Raw genomic sequence first — 14,351 nt, 5'->3', positions numbered from 1 at the left:
CAAACAGGTGTGGGTCTCACGGATACGGGCCCAAAACAGGTCGATCTAAATGAGTCCAAAATATTGGACCTACACCCTACCCTATGCGGGTATTGGTGACCCGCGAGTGCCCGCACTGTTCACTTTAGTTTTCAATTTTACAATTAAACCCCCACAATTTATACATTTTTAATTTTTACAATCATACCCCATTCACCCAAACAACCTCTATCCAACCCACCAAACAACCTCTAATCTATTCACCAAACATCCCTCATCCTATCCACCAAACAATCCCCTTCTTGTCTCCAACACACTCCAAGAACACCATTCTCGATTTCAAGCTTTCAACAAACCATCGCAGATCACTATTCACTACTGCCATTTCAACCACCATCATCATTCCCTATCCCTTAAACACTTCAAATTAAAAGCAAGAAACCCAAATAAAGAATAATCTCAAAATCAAAACCAATATCAAATCATTAACAAAATAATGAAATACCCAAACCCCCTACTAACACCACCAATGTCACAATCATCATCCAACATCCTTGGCTTGAAGTCGTTGCCTTCGCATTGTTTGAAGTCACAACGATGCCCTTGCTTCAAGTCGTCGTTGTGGTCTCACTTGAAGGTACGACAACAACTTTTAATAGCGAATCGCAAGGTTTTCTAGTAATCATCCCCAAAACAAAAAAAATTCAACCCTTCTAATCTTGAACTCCAACTAGCCTAACGTTAAGAAAAAAGATATATAATGAAGAGATCAAACGTTTATAGACCAAATCGAATCATACAAATAAAACCCATGAGAAATCAAACTATTGGCAAAGATGGAGAAGAATTAAGAGAGATCACAGAGAATAAAAGGAGAGACTAAAGAGAAGAGGAGGCGGCTTGTGGTTTGGAGAAGAATTAGGGTTTTTAAAAAAAAAAAAATTACAAATGGGTACCTGTGGGTGTACCCGGTTTGCTCGTAAACAAAACGGGTAGGGCTAGGTACAGGTCCAAAAAGAGGGCCCAAATATGCAGACCTGTACCCTATATTATTTACCTGGGTATAGGCCGACCCGCGAGTCTAGACTCGTTTTGCTAGGTCTACTAGGTGCCATAAATTGTTGCCACATTTTGCCTTGTGTCAAGAGGTGGAAATGGTATGATGAAAGGTGTCAAATAGTGGTAGATCCATACTTCTTCACACCATATAAAGTTTTATATTTATATAAAAAATTTAAGATTATATAGGAAAAATCTCATAGATCACCTTTAAGGTTTTCAAATTTATCATTTTAAGGACAATTTTTGTATTATTATTATTTTTTTTTATCAAATGCACCCTCAAACTGATATCTGTTTGTCTTAGTTTGATATGTTTTTGTTAGTGTGAAATGGGTAAAATGGTAACTTTGGTCTTATAAGAAAGTTTTAGGGTAAAACGATAACTTCAATCTTATAAGAAAGTGTTTTGTAAACCTAATGACCGTGTAATAGAGTTAGAGCAAACAATTATCAATTATAAATTATTTAAACTTTGATGGTCCATTTAAAGACAAATAGATATCGGTGATACATTTTTCAGAATTTGAGGGTTCGTTTGATAAAAAGTACGAAAATCATTATTCGAATAATAAATTCAAAATTGTTTAGGAATTCTGTGATATTCTCCCAATTATCTATATATGTAAATATAGGTTTTGAAAATTAAAAACATGCAATTACTTAATAAAACTTTGATAAAATAAGATTTAATTCCACTTCATATGCTTGGTGAAATTTTGGATTATTGAAGAAGACAAGAAAGGGTGATTAACTGGCGGCGGGCACTAAGCTAAACATGGACTAATCATCTCTTAATTACAACTCATACCCAAATAATTACAAATGATTTTATGGGATCTGATTAATTATCCTTTGAGATGATGTACCACGTAAGAGAAACCAATAGAAGGATAAATCATCTTCAACTTTAGAGATGAAGAGGTCATTTCTTTACAGTCATACAACATAAATCTAGCTTTTTTGTTTTGTGCTTATTGACTAATTATATATACTTCAGATGATTCGTGAAATTAATAACCCAGATTATATAATCTACCCATTAATTCAAGTTTTGACTATATTAGTTTATTATTTTACAATTGGGCGGCGGCTATATATCAAAATAAAGTGCTTATATTATAATACAGAATCTACTTGATTAAATAAATGGAAAATATAATAAACCAAAAACTTGTTGAAATTCCATGTGAAATTGAGAGTTAAAACTTTGATATTTTTTGCGTAATTAAATACATAAATAAGTGTGAACGTATTATTATTATTGGTGCATAAAAGATTATGCTGACTGGGTGGGTTTACTACTCCACATATAAGTGTTCTCATTGGAAAGTGTTAAGATAAAGGTGTAGAATATTAGAGAGGGAAAACAAAAGCTAATTAACTACCTTGTTTAATATTATATAATAGAAGATTAATCAATGAGAAAGGAAGTTAAAAAGGTTAAACGGATTACTCTCCTCTTAATCCAATCCAAACCAATCTAATCTAATAATTGACGTACAGTTGAGTTGGAAAATGTTTTTAGCATGAAAAGACCTTTCTCGACGCTAGTTTGGTGTTGGAATGTCTTTTTTTGCATAACACCGGAGTAAGTCTTACAATACCGAAAGCAAAAATAGACCCAAGAGTTAAAAAAGGGTGAAGTCAAATAATTTTGTTATAATTTTAGAAAAATAAAGTCAAATGATATTATAACTCACCAAAAATATATATAAGGGAAAAGTAAATGAGCGAGATCAAATCTAAAGAATATTAAAACTATTACAACTTAGTCAAAACAAAAACAAATAAATAATTTTTTTAGTGGAGCCCCCACTAGTCACTATGTGGGTTAGGTCGAAAAATTGTTCAACAATAAGTAGCGTCAAGATATACCTTTTCTGTATCATACAAGAATAAGTATTTCAACATTAAAAGTATGTGAACTGTTTAACGACGAGTCTTAAGTAACAGATAGACGAAACTTAAGTTACAATTTTCTTTAAATTTACTATTAAACATCGAAGCTAATATGAAGGGAGAATTGAAGATGAACTTTAAATTGAAAACTTTCCACAGAGTTGGTGTCCTCGGGGATTAAGGATTAAGAGAAAGCATGAAGATGTTAATTAAGAGTTGGATTAAGGGATAGAATGAAGATGTTAATTAAGAGTTGGATTAAGGGATAGAATGAAGATGTTAATTAAGAGTTGGATCAAGGGATATACTTTGCTTCATATTTACGTGAACACAGACAAAACAAAAAGGGAAAATATATTGCGGTCGAAATGGGGCCAGTTTAAATATAATCTTAGCTCATTCAAAATGAGAGAGACAGCAAAGAAATAAACATGTGGCAAAATATACAGTTCAGATTCAGACGCCGCCTCCTTTCGATGGCGACCATCTCATTCTCAGTCTTACCTTCTATTAAATTTCAAAATGCTTTTAATCATGATCATCACAATTTAAACCCCAACTGAGAATAGCATTAATTTCAGCAGAGAAACTTATAATAAAGTCGGTTAATTAATCTTAATGTCGTGTTGTCAATCCTAAGCTGATTTGACTGGCTGCAGAAAGGAATGGGAATCGATTGAGCACTAAAGTTAAAATAAAGGTTCAGTGATCCAATTCAGACACTTATAACATTTAATATCAAAAGTGAGATGGACGTTCGAGCTCTATATAAAGCAACTCACTCTTGCTCTCAAATTATACACTTCACATTTATAAGCCAGCTTCTGACTTCTGAGAGCTAGCTTCAGTGCAAAAATGGCCTTTAGCTTCAGGTTTTTGTTGTGCCTTTTCTTGGTTTCGGGTCTCTTCTTAACCTGTCTAACTCGTCCTCTTGATAGCGATACAGCATTTTCAGAGAGCCTGAAAGAAGTTTCCAGGACGAGTTTGCTGAAACAGAAGATCATTGAGAGGCATTTTGAATTCCAACAATATTCAAACGATGAGGGTCGTGTGTTGATGGAGAACGCCAAGGAAATGCTCAAAGATAGTGTAAAAAGACAAGAAATTCTCGGAAAGTTTTTTGATTCCAAGCGAGTGAGTCCTGGAGGCCCTGATCCCCATCACCATTAATAACCTTTTCAAGAAATTCGAAGCCTGTGATTTATACAAAAAAACTTGTAGAACTTGTATCAGTTTTGCGTTGTTTGTTTGCAGTATCGAGATCGATCATTCTGTTTCGATTCAGTTATGTAACTTTTCTTTTGGTAAATAAATTATATAAAGCATGTTCCAGTTTCGGTAATCCGTAATAAATTATATTAACGAATAATATTCAATGATGCTTTACCTAGAATGAATATAATAATATTGTGTCTGGACTTAAAAAGTTTTAACAAGTTTATCCCATCATTTTAAGTTATCCACAAGAACCCATTAACACTTAAGTGGTGGTCCATATATAATTGAAATATTATTAACGAAAAACCTGGAGGATATATATTAATTATAAAGTCCTATTGTATTCTCTGCTCAATGCTCATCCCATTTCTTTAAGACGATGGGGTTTCTCATGGGACTTACTTGAATTAACATAAATAAAGAGTAAGCGACCTCTTCTCACCCAAGGTTTGCCTTAATGACACTTTCCCATCAAAAAAGTTTCAAAATATCACTTTCCCACCCAAAGTTTATATTCCGACCAATTGCCGGCCGATTCCGGCATCTTTGCAATCCCACGTCACCACCACTCTCTTTCTGGATCACCTCTTACCAAAACCTCTCAAACCTTGCTCCCGTCAATCTCACCAATCAAGCGATTTGTGTAACGCGCGAATGTCTCTTCCAAGTCAATTTCCGACTAATCCTAACCACCAAAATCCATCCTGCTACCACCAAAAGACTCATTGACATCTCTTCTTCAAAAAACCCAAAGCTTAGACCGTGTTTTCTCTCCGTTGGTCGCCGAATCAGAAAGTGTATTCTGGATAGTAAACGAAATATAAACTTTGGGTGGAAAAATGGTATTTTTAAACTTTTTGGGTGGGAAAGTTAGTAGGGCAAACCTTGCGTGGGTTTACTCCAAAAATAAATTATCAATATTATCTGCATCGACCCTTCAATTCCCATTTTTACATAAATTATGTTGGTGAGATTGCATTGCTCCATTTTTTTGTTAATTAATCAAGACACAGATTAGTAACAGGAATTTTGTTGTCAGGTGCTTAGTTTTTCTAATAAATGTTCAAGTCAGTTCGAGGAATTAACTCGGTAAATCATAAAAATATACAGAATTAGGTCATTGAATCATGAGTGAGCGGGATTAATTTATCAATTCAATTTCTTTGTTTGCAAGAAGTTTAATGTCAAGAAAAAATACCAAAAAAAAAAAAAGAACTAAACGTTTTGACCTCGTAGTCGTCACCTTAAAAAATTCAATGCACTTTCATCGTCTAAGTATATTAATATAATTGATGTTGGAAGGTCATGAAGTGGTAAATGGGTCCTAGAATATGCAGATGGCGACATATTTGCTATTCATTTTTTTTTTTTCATTTAACTGGCAGTCATTTACGGGTGATAAACAATGAGATAAACTTTGTCGAGTAGCTTATGAAATGACTAATATAAAATGGAAAAAAGGGCATTAGTGTGAGAAGCAGCGATGGAGTTTTGTAATGTAATGGATGACCATCATTGAGCAGAGCTACAGAGAAATTAGATTAATGGTGATGAAAGATTAAAGAAGAAGTGGACCTAATGTGGATCCCATTAAAAAAGTTTAGAATCTGCCGAAGTCGGCGCTTAGTCAACCGACCGAAACCAGTTGCCTCTTGCACTTTTCTCTTTTTCCATATCATTTTTTTAACACACTATAGAAAGAAAGGATATCGAGGTTGTTGCCTCCTTTAATTTAATTGCTACTAATATTTTTCAATATCTTTACACTTTATTTCACCTAATTGCATCCATTTTATGCTAGAGGTTCCTATAAACGATAATTATGAGGGTTCACATTCTATATATTAGTTTTAAAATTTTAGAATTTTTTTTTTCATAAACATTTAATATAATTATTGGTGAAATATATAAATTACAAGACAAACATATAAGATTGTCACATCAGTTTGTAGGAGAAAATTAATATAAAAGTTTATAAGTGTAATATTACTTTTATGAAAAATGTATGAAGTAATTTAAAATGTTAATAATGGTTGTACATAGAAAACTGGTGTAAATTAAAGAGTTATTTAATTGTAATTATTGGGTGGAAATAATCCCACCCAATGTAGTTAACAATTATATTAATTTAGGTGGGTTAATATAAAACTAAAAGAAAAAGTTAGGTTAATTTACTAAGTCTTTTAGGCTTGTAAGGTGTTAAATAAACTCTAAGGATTAGTTAAGGTAAGCAAAAAATAATTCGAATACCTTAGTTACAAAAGAAAAAAAAAGTTAGGCTGAATTATTTATAGGTTTTAGTTCTTTCTACAAAAGCAATTGTCTTTCTATCTATTCGGAGTGAGAGTTCGAATAAGCAAACTCTTAATTCTTCTAAATGTGTGAAAGAGAAGATGTTAATCGTGTAAATGAAGATATGAACCTAATTATAGTTCACATTGGCTCTCAAATCTTGATTATATAAACATATTAATTTTGATGTTCTAGATAATCTAAATTGGAATGTGAAGTAATTTGCAGGACTAGAACGTTTAAATTCAAAGGTGGAGGAGATTTGCAGTGTGAATTCCTTAGCTGACCTTACCTTCCAACTGACCTTCAAAGATTCATTAATAATATAGGATCTTAACTACTTAACTTTCCACCTCTCTAATTACAAATTAATCTAATTAGCACGTGGGATTTTAAGCTTTAAATCATCAACTTAATTAGAGAATTAATCATAAAGTTAACCCTTTTTTTTGGGGGGGGGGGGAGATCCAAGATCCGCAATAATGAATGTTCATTAATGCCATCGTCAATTTGTCAATTTGTACTTAACACAAAATCTTCATCACTATTATTATTATTATTCTTCTGCCCGATTAATACTTCACTTTTTAATCATCTTATTTTTGTTTGTTTTAATTCTAGAGACATCTTGTCGTATAATATCTTATCATTGTCTTGTCATCCCTCCTTTTGCCGCAACTTTAAAGAGAATTCACACTTAAACATTAAGAAACAATATTTGATAAGAATATCCATCAAGCTTGGAGAGTTAAGGTAATAGCTCGATCTAGAATCAGTTCAATTTAATTGATTGTCTGATCTAGCATAAGCTCGTTGAGTTGTAGTTTAACCTAACACAAGCTAGTCGTGACCAATCCTTACAGTCTTTCAACTAATTCATAGATAACTTCATATCCCAAATATCTTAGGAAAGATCAGATTGACAACAATCTTTGCACAATCATAACACCCAATCGCGAGAATATCGGGGTTGCATTTCAAATTTAATTGTAATCGCTTTATTTTCACTATTTCTTTTGTACAAACGCTGTATATAATCTCCCTTTAACGATGAGAAAGGGGTTAGAAAACATTTCTAGGATTGTCATTGTAAGCTCTGACAGCGAATACAATAACAGTGGACTTAAGCTCAAGAGTTCAACTCGCCGAACCACTTTAAAAATTTCTTTGCCATTTACTTTACTACAATTATTATTTACTCACTGCTTGTTACCTGTAATCACGCACACTTCAATTTCGATCCCGTCAAGGTTGATCAGATCACTCTAGTTGGTGCAAAATCTTGTATCAACATTTTGGCGCTAGAAGGAAGGCCTTCGCCAAAATCTTAGAAATTCTGGCAAACAACCACAACGATTTAATCACTCCAGGCCCATAATGGTGCGTACAAGATCGAAAACCACCACCGAAAACCATGACAATGTGGAGACCACCCAGCAGGAGGTGTAACAAGACGCCGCTGGGCGTTGACCACCACTGCCGTCGACTCAACAAACCACGAATAACTAGGGAGTGGGGACGTCAAACCCTGAGAGTGGCTAACTGGTGGAAATGAACAGAATAATGGTTGCACAGGCAGTGCAACAGAATATGGCTGAGCTGAGAAATTAGCAACCAACCACACAAAACCTTGACTAGCCACGCTTCACTGATATCACCCCAACAGGTCAAAATTCGGCTGGTGACCAGTCTGGCTCATCAACACCAAGGGACGACTGGCACCCTCGACGTCACAAAGCACACTCCGCTCACGAGCGTGAATCTCGTGGGCAAACAAACCCCGAAAGACGACCAAGGAAACAACCAATGGGGGAAAGCAAAGGTAATGGTCACCCACGAGGCGCTTGACTTGATTGGCGGTATCCCTAGTGTTAGCATGCCAGTTTTAACCCATGCCCAAGGCAAGCTCGATCCTCGCAAGCTCGCGAGACAAGTCATGTGCACCAATTTGGCAATGATCGACATTCTAGTTATAACCAACATCGCAAGCAACGCACCGACGAGCATGATAACACCTACCAGCCTAGCCATCATGACTCAACTTCGCGCATCAATGTGCATAACGGAGGGGGCTCATGGTGTGCTGTCGTAGGCAACCAAGATTAATAACCTTTCTAACCTAACTACTAAACTGTAAATAGGGTAAGCAAGGGTCGATCCCACGAAGAGTGTCTAGCCGAATTTTCAATGATGTGAACAAGGCTGGGGGGGTTTGAGTGAAACAGAAAACAGTTTTAGCAAAAATCAAAACAAAAACAATTTAAATCGAAATCAATTAATATAACAAAACTTGGTCTCAGACAACATCCACCATCGGAATCTTACAACTCATCATTGATGCAAAATTAAATCAATCCATACCTGAATATTCACCGTTGGAACTATTTTCCTATCTCTCCTTAATTGTAATTAATCAAGAAACAAGCGATCTTAATTAATCTTACCACTAAACAACCCTAGACAAGCGCTCAAGATTTAATCTAGTGGCAGCCTTAAGAATTAGAGAAATCGATGAAGCTAAACAACACAAACACAAGCGGTTGTATTTAATTTAGTTGAATGTTCTTCTTAAGATTACTAATTCCTGACGCAGCGAATTATTAACCCTAATTGCTTCACAAGTTAGAGGGATCAAACAATTACGGATTTGATATCTAACTTAGCAGTAGATTGCAACAATTAATAAACTAGTAGGCCTCCCTAGTAATTAAACGAAACAATCATAAAATTAGGCATAGAAAAACATCCAATACTCAAACATGAAAATTGAACACTAAGAAAAATATATTAGATCTCACAGTTTAATGATTCCGAGGCCTTCGTTTCCTTCGACCAAGTTACAAAAGTTCTAGCCGCTCATGGCCATAACAAAAACTCAAGAGAAAGAAAAATTCCAGAGCCGAGAAGAAAGAGACGTGGTCCCCCTCAAAAACCCTAATCTGATCCCTTTGCAAAAGTCCAGTTTTAGAATTCGAATCCCACTCAATCTCCTAAAAGAAATATTCTCCTATCCTAAAATAACATTTATCCTAATCTAATTAATTGGAAATAAAATAAAGTCTTAATACAAAATAGGAAAATGGTGATTCTGAGCTGTAACTTGCGTGCCACATGTCTCCAATAATAAATTGCCCAATTGATTTGCATGACAAGGCAGAATGTTCCAGGACGTCCAGTGAAGATGCGTCAACTTCAAGCTCGATTACAACCTTGATACAGCGAGTATCTCTCCAAACTCAAAACATGAAAGTTGTAGATCTCTTTCTTATCGTTCCATAACATTTTGAATCATCTCAATCGGAGCTCGGATGAGAGAGTTATGCCCAGATTACAAAACAACTTCGAAACTGTCCGAATTCACTTAATTAGTTCCGTTTTGCAATTAACGCCTCCATTTGCATCCTAAATCAAAATAGAATAATAATGAGTATATTTAGGCAGCAAATAAGTATAAAAGACTAGATATTAAGGGGGGTAAATATGAAATTTTTCATTCCCATCAGCTCACAAGCAACAAATTTAAGAACTCACTTGCTCAAGGTAAGGCTGAACAGAGACAACTAGGGCAATCACAACGAAGACTTAGATCAGGTGCAGAAAATGTTGTACGATCTAAGGGCCCGCCAGAACAATATGGCGGAAGAAGTAGTGAGCTCTCCCTTCACAGAGGAAGTTCGCCAGGCCTTGCTTCCCCAGGGATTCAAGGCACTAAAAAGTAAGTTTGATGAGAAAGGAGATCCCAGAGACCACCTTGACACTTTCAATGACCTGATGGAGTTGCACCAGTTTTGTGACTTGGTAAAGTATCGTTGCTTTGCGGTCACATTGGTAAGGGATGCCAAAAGGTGGTACAAAAGACTCAAGATGAATTTCATTAGTTCTTGGCAACAAGTCTCCTCGCTGTACTTGTAGCAATTTTAAGCGAGGAGACAGTTCATAATGTTGCTCAGTTACTTGAGCAACATTCGTCAGGAAAGAGACGAAACACTGACCTCATATTTAACGAGGTTTCAGAACGAGCAAGCAAAGGTCGCGGATGCACCAGAAGAGTCAATCTAGACTTTGTTAATTGCAAGCATCAGGCCATAAACGGAGTTGTGGAAAAAGCTCTAAAGTGAAGATCACGTAAGCCTGACAAAGTTTTATCAAATGGCTTGCAAAACACCAGCGGGTAGGAAGCTCGCTAGCAGCCTTAGCTAGAAGCTCGCCGCAAAGAGCCCCGGATAGATGACAATGTTGCCTATCGGACAAGCGGAAGGGTCAAGACCGTAATGATAAAGACCGAAACAGGTCTAAAAAAAGACAGAGTACAAATAATCGTTAGGACAGTCAACCTTTCTCGCGATATGCAGAATACACCCCCTCATGCAAGACATAGCCCACACATACGAAGTCTCCCGTGAGGCGAATAGATTGCCCATTCTAGAAAGAATGAGGGGACTCCAGGCAGAAGAGATCGGAAAAAATATTGTCAATACCACCGGCACATCGAGCGCAGTACAAATGAGTGTCGAGCCTTAAAGGATGCCATTGAAGACTTGATAGGAAGGGGCCACCAAAAGGAGTTTGTTAAGGAGGCACCAGCTCGTGAAAATGCTGGCGAGCAAAATAACCAGGTCTAGCAAGCCCCGACCAATGCCAACAATGAAGTCCTGGTAGACATGATCTATGGGGGGGCCCGACATAGCAAGGAGCTTAAGGCATGCTCGCGAGCAATATGCTCGAGAGGCCAGAACATACTCGGTCACAATCGAAGAATGTGAAGAATCCCTTCGCCATAATTATAATGCGATTGTAATCATAGTCAGAATTGGCAATGCCAGGGTACTAAGGGTGATGGTTGATAATGGAAGTGCAGCGAACATCCTTTTCTTGGGAGCCTTCCAAGAAATGAGGTTCACGGAGAGAAATTTGAGGGCGTGCCCATTTCCGTTCTATGAGTTTACCGAAGACAACCTGATCCCCAAAGAAACGATCGACCTTCCCGTGACCTTAGGGGCAGAACCCAAAAATAGGACGGTGACAATAGAATTCTTAGTGGTAGACTGTCCGAACACATATAATGTCATCCTCGAAAGACCGATCTTAGACGATTTGAACGTAGTTACTTTAGTGCATTGCCAAGCAATAAGGTTTCTAACTCCCGGGGGAGTCGCGATGATCAGAAGTGTAGAAATGAATCTTGGGAATGTTACAACCGGGCCATCAATGCTACACTAAAATAGCCGCTCCCAAGGACAATGGTAATTACAAAATCTTAGTTGCACCCCAGACCTCTTGAGGATACCATAGATCCCCGCATCTATATAGAAAAGCCCACAGCAAGGTCGACGGAAGAGCTACGAGAAATATTCATTAGTGAGGAAGATCCAACTCGCATACTGAAGGTTGGCAACAGTCTGAGCAAAGAAATTGCTAATAATCTGATAGGGTTTCTGAAGAAAAACCTCGATGTGTTCGCATAGGGGCATGCATATATGGTGGGGATCAACCTATTGGTAATGTGCCATAGATTGAACATTGATCCAACAGCTCGACCAATAAGACAAAAAATGAGGTCTATGGATGCAGAACGCTCTAAAGCGCTTAAAGATGAAGTTGACAAACTCCTAAACATCAACTTCATCAGATGAGTGAAGTATCCGGATTGGCTCGCCAACCCAATTTTGGTTAAGAAGTTGAATGGCAAGTGGAAAACTTGTGTTGACTTACAGATTTAAATAAGGCCTGTCCCAAAGACAGCTTTTCGCTACCCTGGATCGACCAGTTAGTAGATATGACAATTGGAAACGTACTACTCAGCTTTACGGATGCATACTCGATATAACCAGATCTCGATGTATCAGCTCGATGAAGAACATACCTTATTTATTATTGATCGAGGAATTTATTGTTACAGGGTTATGTCGTTTGGCCTAAAGAATGCTGAGGCGACCTACCAGCGCTTAGTGACAAGATGTTCACCGACCAAATTGGCAAAACTATGAAGGTGTACATCGACGACATGCTCGTCAAGTCAAAGGTCACCGAAAGCCACATTGAGCACTTAGGGGAAATGTTTGACATCCTCAGAAAATATAGAATGAAACTCAACCCTCTAAAGTGTGCTTTTGGAGTAAGCTTGGGAAAGTTCTTGGGGTTCCTTGTAAATGAGCGAGGTGTTGAAGCCAACCCAGAAAAGATTCAAGCTCTTTTAGACATGAAAAATCCAACCAGTATAAGGCAATTACAGAGCTTGACAGGGCGCATGACCGCATTTAGTAGGTTCTTTTCCCAAGCCACAGACATGTGCTTACCATTCTTTTAGACCTTGAAGGGGAAAAAGGGTTTCAAATGGATGGAGGAATGCAAGAGAGCCTTCCAAGAACTAAAGAAACATCGGGGACAACCTCCTTTATTATCAAAGCCCATCAAGGGCAAGCCACTACTGTTACATTTATCGGTATCAACGTCCATCATCAACACAACGTTGGTATGCGAAGAAGAGGGAGTGTAGTGGCCAGTGTATTATGTGAGCAAAAGGTTGTTCAACGCAGAGACAAGATACCCCGAAATGGAAAAGCTCGCCTATGCCTTTGTCATTGTCACCAGGAAGCTACGGCCTTATTTCTAGGCACACTCCATTCACGTGCTGACAAAATTTTCATTGAGGAAATGCAAAAGCTCAAGGCATCGGTCAGATTGATTCAGTAGACGATGAAAATGAGTTAGCATGACATTAAGTACATCTCAAGAACGAAAATCAAAGGTTAGGCTTTGGCGGCTTTATATCAGAATTGTCTTATCAGCTAGAAGGGGAAATAGTCTCGCCAGGGGCAAGCACCTCAAGGGAAAGCAAACAGTAGAAACCAAAGCTCGATGACCTATGGTACTGGACTCTGTATGTAGATGGGTCCTCAAATGAGAAGAAGGTAGGAGCAGAGCTTTTACTCGAAAGTCCTGAAGGAAGCCCGGTCAGAGCTGTAAGTAAGGTTCAGGTTCGTTGCCTCCAACAATGAAATTGAGTACGAGGCATTACTCGTGGGGATCCGCCTCGCCAAGGAAATGGGGGCAGGGTCCATCAAGATTTACAGTGACTCCTAGCTCGTAGTCCACCAGATTACTGAGGAGTATCAGGTAGAGGAGGACAGAATGACATCCTACCTTCAGTTGGTAAAGTTCGAGCTTGAGCAGTTCAGATCCTTCACAGTTCTTCAGATCCCAAGGGAGAGGAATTCGGTAGCTGATGCTCTAGCTCGCCTAGCCTCTGCAATGAGCCAAGAGAAAACTGATTTTATACCAGTGAAGTTCCTCCCAAGTCCAAGCATCTTTGCTCCACAAGAAAGTAGATACAGTTGAATGGACGCAATTATTGCCTATTTAAGGGATGGAGCATTGCTAAAAGGGAGAAATGAAGCCAGAACACTCTGTGCAAAATCAGCTCGATACACGTTTATCAATGACAAGTTGTATAAGCGTAAGTTCAATTCACCACTATTGCGATATGTTGACCATGAGGATGCAGACTATGTTCTAAGAGAGATCCATGAGGGCATTTGTAAGAACCATGCAGGAGGCAGATCTCTAGCATACAAAGTGTTTCGTCAGGGTTATTATTGGCCAATAGTTTTTGACGACGAAGCAAACTATGTGTGCAGATGGGACAGATGCCAGAGGTTCACAAATTTTTCTCAAGCTTCGCCCCAAGAGTTAACTACTTTGACAAGCCCCTAGCAGTTTGCAATCTCGGGCATCGACATAATAGACTCTTTGCCTCAAGGAAAGGGGGGCGTTAAGTTCACTGTAGTTGTTGTGGACTACTTCACCAAATGGGTAGAAGTCGAGCCTTTAGCCACCATCACGTTGAACAAGCTGAAGGATTTCATCTACAAAAACATCATTTGTAGGTTCGAAATCCCTCA

General features: G+C 37.7%; 1 protein-coding gene across 1 annotated transcript; it reads left to right on the top strand.

Moving 5' to 3' along the window:
- Positions 1 to 3,795: 3,795 nt before the first annotated feature.
- On the top strand, positions 3,796 to 4,110 carry LOC116123498 (CLAVATA3/ESR (CLE)-related protein 3-like). The gene has a single exon (XM_031409263.1). It carries the CDS (start codon positions 3,796 to 3,798, stop codon positions 4,108 to 4,110), a length of 315 nt encoding a protein of 104 aa, XP_031265123.1.
- Positions 4,111 to 14,351: the final 10,241 nt, after the last annotated feature.

Source organism: Pistacia vera, unplaced genomic scaffold (genome assembly GCF_008641045.1).
Source record: "Pistacia vera cultivar Batoury unplaced genomic scaffold, PisVer_v2 Contig1426, whole genome shotgun sequence".
NCBI classification, from domain to species: domain Eukaryota; kingdom Viridiplantae; phylum Streptophyta; class Magnoliopsida; order Sapindales; family Anacardiaceae; genus Pistacia; species Pistacia vera.
This window is presented reverse-complemented; position numbering and strand designations above follow the sequence as displayed.

Excerpts from the sequence above, each read along its gene's own strand:
- LOC116123498 (XM_031409263.1), top strand. The coding sequence starts at position 3,796 with ATGGCCTTTAGCTTCAGGTTTTTGTTGTGCCTTTTCTTGGTTTCGGGT.